The 6,210-nt window shown below is 43.1% G+C and overlaps 1 protein-coding gene across 2 annotated transcripts in view; it reads right to left on the reverse strand.

The window, feature by feature from the left end:
* Positions 1 to 893: 893 nt before the first annotated feature.
* The window catches only part of slc25a47a (solute carrier family 25 member 47a), an 11,252-nt gene continuing 5,935 nt past the window's right edge, over positions 894 to 6,210 (reverse strand). For both annotated transcript variants that reach the window (XM_016240301.1, XM_016240302.1), the window contains 2 exons: positions 5,170 to 5,425; positions 894 to 1,301 (listed from right to left, as the gene is read on the reverse strand). In XM_016240301.1, coding sequence (XP_016095787.1) covers positions 1,006 to 1,301; positions 5,170 to 5,425 — 552 coding nt within the window. In that variant the 3' untranslated portion in view covers positions 894 to 1,005. The remainder of the gene's footprint in view (positions 1,302 to 5,169; positions 5,426 to 6,210) is intronic.

Raw genomic sequence — 6,210 nt, forward strand, 5'->3', positions numbered from 1 at the left:
CAATAACTGGGAGGTATCTGTAAGTGTTCTCTAATTTTGATCAGAGTTCTTTTTCAAATATCTCATTTAAGTTTTTATACTGTGCTTCAGAATACAATTAATTTATGTAACCAGCAGATAGTGTGCATGTACTTAACATTAACTGATTAATACCTCTAGTTATGAAGACCTAGTTATGATGGAAAGAACAGCATTTATTGTCTTTCTATAAATTATTAGTATTAATTTCCATGAAATCCCTAATGTATAATTTCTTAATATTTCTTGACCATTGGAATCCTATTGTTATTTTTTCTTAGGTCATCTAAATTATTGCATTATTTGCATTAACATGATTAAATATTACTCATTAAATTATTTACAATCATTAAAACATTTGTAATCATTAAAGTAGACCTGTGTAACAGTTTTAATTATTTTGTATGAAACATGCTATATATGTAAACCAGCAGTGTGTGTGTGTGTGTGTGTGTGTGTGTGTGTGTGTGTGTGTGTGTGTGAGTGGTTTGTTAGGATAGCACAATATTTGGCTGAGATACAACTATTTGAAAATCTGGAATCTGAGGATGCAAAAAAAATCTAAATATTGAGAAAATCATCTTTAAAGTTCTTAGCTATGCATATTACTAATCAAAAATTAAGTTTTGATATATTTACAGTAGGAAATTTACAAAATATTTTCATGGAACATGATCTTTACTTAATATCCTAATGATTTTTGGCATAAAAGAAAAATCGATAATTTTGACCCATACAATTGGCTATTGCTACAAATATACCTGTGCTACTTAAGACTGCTTTTGTGCTCCAGAGTAACATATGTTGTGCAAAATATCTCATTTTAAGAAAATTAATTTGACTCTTGATTTTGTGGTAAAATATGACACTCTTGAGAGGTTCTATGAGAAATGTATTAACCAGGCAAATTAAATACACATTTCCAATACAAAAGCACAATCATCTGAATCACATACATTAATGGTGCGATCATTAGATGGTTTCTCATCATGAGAGCCGATCCACAGACGCTGACCTGAGAATTCGGACCGACACCTCGTACACGGCAAAAACCACCATGTTGACAGGAAACGCCCGCAGGCAGTTTATTCCCAGGCTTCTGAAGAAAATCCCCAGCCCTTCGTTCCGTACGGTCTCAGTCACGCAGTGAACGAATCCTCGGTATCTCCTCTCTCCTCGGACGCCATCCATCTGCAGACGGGCTTTGATCACATCCATGGGTGTCCCGACAGACCAGCCGGCCGTTCCTGCCAATCCACCGGCCAACAGCACCACCGTCCACTCTGACAACATCAACACACACCTTTGACCCTATAAAGCCTTTATAAAGCCTCAAACTTTGCTTCCACACTTCCACACCTTCTGTCGTCTGATTGAGAGTTTAGAGTTCCCTTTTGAGGGAACTGCGTCCTCTAGAGGTCGCTATGGGGAACGCCCTCAGCGTGACCGGTGTCTGAAGCATATCTCTAAAAACGACAATAACATTGGCCGGCGACAGCCTATGATGTCATTACCTTGCGCGATCACAGTATAAAAGGGAGCCGGGATAACAAGTCATCCTCTTTTTCCTCTTCTTCGTCTTCACTGACTGTTTGTTTATGTTAGCGTTAAGCTAAACACGACTAGGAGTGCATGTTTCTCGCCAGAGGCTTTGCTCTGATACCTGCAGTTTCACACGGCTCGCGTGCTGTGTGTATGTGTGTGTGTGTGGTGACGAGTAAGCACGTTCAGCTCTCGAGGGAGTTGGATGCGCTCTGCATTCATTGCTTATTTCTTGAGCATGAATTGAACGCGCTCGTCTCACGAGGAGCCAGCTTGTGCTCATTGTGATGCATTCGCCGGACTACTGAGGGGGATGCGAGTACTTTACTATTTACCCGAGTTTGTAGATAGCGTTTGCATGAGTGCGTTCGCCTCTCGCTTGAATAGCGATGCATTCGCGACAGCACTTTTCGTTCGCCCTTGATTTGCGAGGTAATCTAGCGGTTGGGCGGAGCGTGTTTAGCTCCCATGGGAGCTGAATGCATGCTGCGCGTTGCGTCGCGGTGAGAACATGGAAAGTACCTGACGGGAAATTTCTCCCTATCAGTAATTTTCTTTTGTTTATATTGGAAATGTATAGTGTGCATCTGTCTGCAGTTATTGGACAGATGATTTATATCATGTCCTTCTCAGATAACCACATTATACTGCACTCCGGCTAGAGTTAAAAAAGAAAGAAAAGAAAGAGCCTTCCATTCCTTCCCGATCTTCATTTGGAGATCGAGAAGGTTTGGAAAAATCCATTCTCATCCCGCATGCACAGATTCTAGCATACTAGTTATGCCAACATTGAGGGGATGCGTGAGAATGGTTATGAAAAGATGCCACCTGTTGAAGAGACACTGGCCTGCTATCTCTTTATGGGGGAGACATCTTCTCTTAAGGCTCCCTCCCTGCCATCCGAACCCCTTCAGGATACATCTTGTTTGAATGGCAGGGCATTCACGGCAGCAGGTCAGGTTGCAGTCTCGTTGCACACCATGGTGGTGACATCTGCCGGTTTCCCCTTCTGAACTTTTCAGCACTTCCGTCGAGACGATGGTCATGAGGTTTAAGGAGGCCACGACATGCTCGGCTGCCTTTAAATCCTTCATTCCACGAAGGTCCAGGCTTCGGACTTTGCCTCCAGCCAATATCATGAGCCTGAGTCATGCGCGGGAGCCATGGTTGGTGAGTACGATCCATTTTTATCTACTCTACTGCTAGTTCTTGTGTGCTTGATGCTAGCCTTTCTCTGCAGCACTACTCGGACTTGTTCTGTTTTTCTGACTTTTAGGTTTGACCCCACCTGCTAAGTCAGGACCTCCTGCTGTTGGCCGATTACAGTGATGGTTTCACTCATCGGTTCTGGGCTTCTGAGGAAGTCTCCCAGCATCAGGTCCCCAGTATAACGCTGCAACCTCAGAACCTGTGGGTCCTTCTCGTGGCTAGTATTCTTCTGAGTACATGCTTCGCGACATGATCCCTATCCTCTGGCCAGGTGCGAACTACTCATTTCTCACCCTGAGGGGTCTCCCGAGATTTGAATCGTTCCTTATCCTTCATGCACGTTCTCTAAGCTAGAGCTCCTCTCGCTGATGCATTGAGGAGTTCAATGCTCCATAGACGGTCGGGCACGTGGGTCCTCACTGTCACACTGCCCTTATGGTTGAACCAGTAATCACCCCTCTGTGGAGTGGGCTGGAGTACACTGCGTTCCCTGAGGTAAGAGGGATTTATGTTTCTGTGGGAACCCCTCCTTTGTGCTTCTGCTCTGAGGAGTAGAAAGCTCTATACACATGAATGGTTATTGGGTCCCGCTATTTCTTCAGATTCTATCGGGTCTGGTTAAATGGGACCCGCGCTCTCTATCGAGATAGAGAACATGAGACCGTGTCCAGCTGCACCAGTGGACTGTCGCTTATTGGGCCCTGCTGGGTTACCCCTCGCTAGGGGTTAAACCCTCCGCTCTTGAGCTCCGTGGCAGTGACTTCAGGTAGTTGGGCTGCTTGCTGCTTCCCTGATAAGCTGCCTCTATTCGGGTCAAGCCAGGCAGTGCTCCCCTCACCTCAGAGGGTTGTCTTTGAGCCTGCAGCTCCCGATTGAGTGTCTGAGGACTTCTGTGCATCTGTGAACAGATGCTTCGGAATCTTTCTAAATCCATGCTATGGTAAGTGCACACGCTAAGCTTCTGTGCACTTTCTAAAATCCACATAGTGGTAAGTTTGCACGCTAAGCATTCTGAGGTATGAAGCTCTCTATCGCAGGGGTCACCAAACTTGGTCCTGGAGGGCTGGTGTCCTGCAGAGTTTAGCTCCAACCCCAATTAAACACACCTGAACAAGCTAATTAAGGTCTTACTAGGCATACTAGAAACTTCCAGGCAGGTGTGTTGAGACAAGTTGGAGCTAAACTCTGCAGGACACCGGCCCTCCAGGACCGAGTTTGGTGACCCCTGCTCTATCGGGTAGAGAGCACGAGACTGGATTGGGGTTTCAATGCAATGCCTTTAATCTAGTCAGCATCGCTCCCCTCACTGTAGAGGGTTATTATGAGCATGCTGCTTCCTCAGGCAAACTAGGTCCTTCCTCTGCTTCCTTGATACGCTGAGTTTTTGGCTAAGCTTGCAGTACGCTTACCCTTCAGGATTTCTATGAGCATGCTGTAGGTCAAGCATCTGCCTCCCCCTCTTGGCTGAGAGCTGGGTGTTATGCTCCCTCAGCTAGGTAACTTACTGCTAGTCAGACCAGCATTATGACCATGATGATGAGTTGGTGACTTCTCAGACGTATTGTTCTATGGGATGCGCCATTTCCATCTACGTATGCTCTGTGTATGCTATGGACTGCTCCCTCAGAGTGCCACGGTCACATAAGGTCTCTAGGTCTGTCTGGTAAACAGTCTCTAGGGCCCCTTAGCCACGGTATCTTTAAAATCCATGTTATGGTAAGTGTGCAAGCGAAATCTCTGTGCACTTCCTAAAATCCACTCTGTGGTAAGTTCGTACATCAAGCATCAAACTTTCTTTGAGTCGGTTAGGCCACCACCCTACCTATGTATCCTCAGTGATACCTACTTTAACAGGGTGTTGCTACTAGGGGTCTGTCGAGACAGTTCCTTCAGCAAGCTCATGCAGAGCAAGCAGTAGCCCCCTGGGTGATAGGTCAAGACCTAGTTACAATTCTAGGCGCTTGGTCGTATCCCCTTAAAGGAATCTCTTCCTGATTCCAAGCCTTTGAGCTCTACCCTGGGCCCAGGAGTCCTGGCCCTAACAGGTAAGTTTTTTAAGATATATGCTTCAGACACTGGTCACGCTCAAGGCGTTCCACATAGCGACCTCTAGAGGACGCAGTGTCTCGTTCCCTTCTCAGGGAACCATGGTTACATACGTAACCTGAGACGTTTTATCTGACCAAATGTTGTGAATCAGTGCATGATTCAGTGAATCATTTGGGTCTGTTCTGGACTGAAAGCTATCATATGACATGAGTCAAATGGACTACTTTTAGGATGCTTTTTTGTAAGAAAAGAACAGCGGATTCTCTTCCACAGAAGAAATGAGTCAAACAGGTTTGGATCGACAGGACGGTGAGTAATAAACACAATTGAAATGTTTGGGCTTTCATTGACCTGGCTCTTTCTGTCCTGCCGGTGTGAGTTGTGAACACAGTGTGCTGTAGGTCAGGAAGTAGGTGGCGAATGACGGCCCATCCCTGAAGGCCAGAGGAAGAGCTCCTCTGTAAAGGCCTGAAGCTCCCTCGTCTCTGGCGATGCTCAACAGGCAGTGGATCGGCCCACTGTATTTGGGTTTGAGTCCACTCCTCTCGCTCTCGGTCTGACACTGAAGACGAACCTTCACAATGTCGCCAGGTGACATTACAGAGATCTAGAGAACAGAGAATATATGACACAATGTTTTGATCACTTTATGTGTATGTTTTATTAACAATCACACTTGTGTTTCTTGGTTTTGATATATATTTATCATATACAGTACTTGTCAAACGTTTGGAAACATTATGATTTTGTAATGTTTTTGAAAAAGTCTCTTATGCTCACCAAGGCTGCATTTACTTGATCAGAAATACATAAAACAATTATGAAAAATAATATCTCACATCTTCTGAAGAGCGTTTGTCTGTTCATCTCTCAATCATCATTGCATTGGATCATTTCAATCTCATCTTATTAAGATATATCAAAACCAAGAAACACAAGTGTGATTATTAATAAAACATACACGTAAAGTGATGAAATTGTTTTTATTACAATTGAAAATATGTGAATATTTAGTAAAATGTAATTGATTCCTGTGATCAAAGCTGAATTTTCAGCATCATTACTCCAGTCTTCAGTGTCACATGATCCTTCAGAAATCATTCTAATATTAAAGTTTAATAATCAATTAATTAATCAAATTTATTTAATAATCAAGACTCAGAAATTGGGTTGCATATAAATATTGAAATTGCATATAAGGTATTTTAATGTAATTGCTTCTGCACACTTTGTTGTTGAAATATAAATAATTAAACAGTGGTGGCAATAATAAAAACTCATTTTCATGACGGATTTATTCAAACATACATTAAATAATGAATAATTATTAAAAAAAAAAAATATATATATATATATATATATATATATAAAAAAAACAACTTGGCTAAAAAA

Source organism: Sinocyclocheilus grahami, unplaced genomic scaffold (genome assembly GCF_001515645.1).
Source record: "Sinocyclocheilus grahami isolate Dianchi unplaced genomic scaffold, SAMN03320097.WGS_v1.1 scaffold587.1, whole genome shotgun sequence".
NCBI lineage: Eukaryota > Metazoa > Chordata > Actinopteri > Cypriniformes > Cyprinidae > Sinocyclocheilus > Sinocyclocheilus grahami.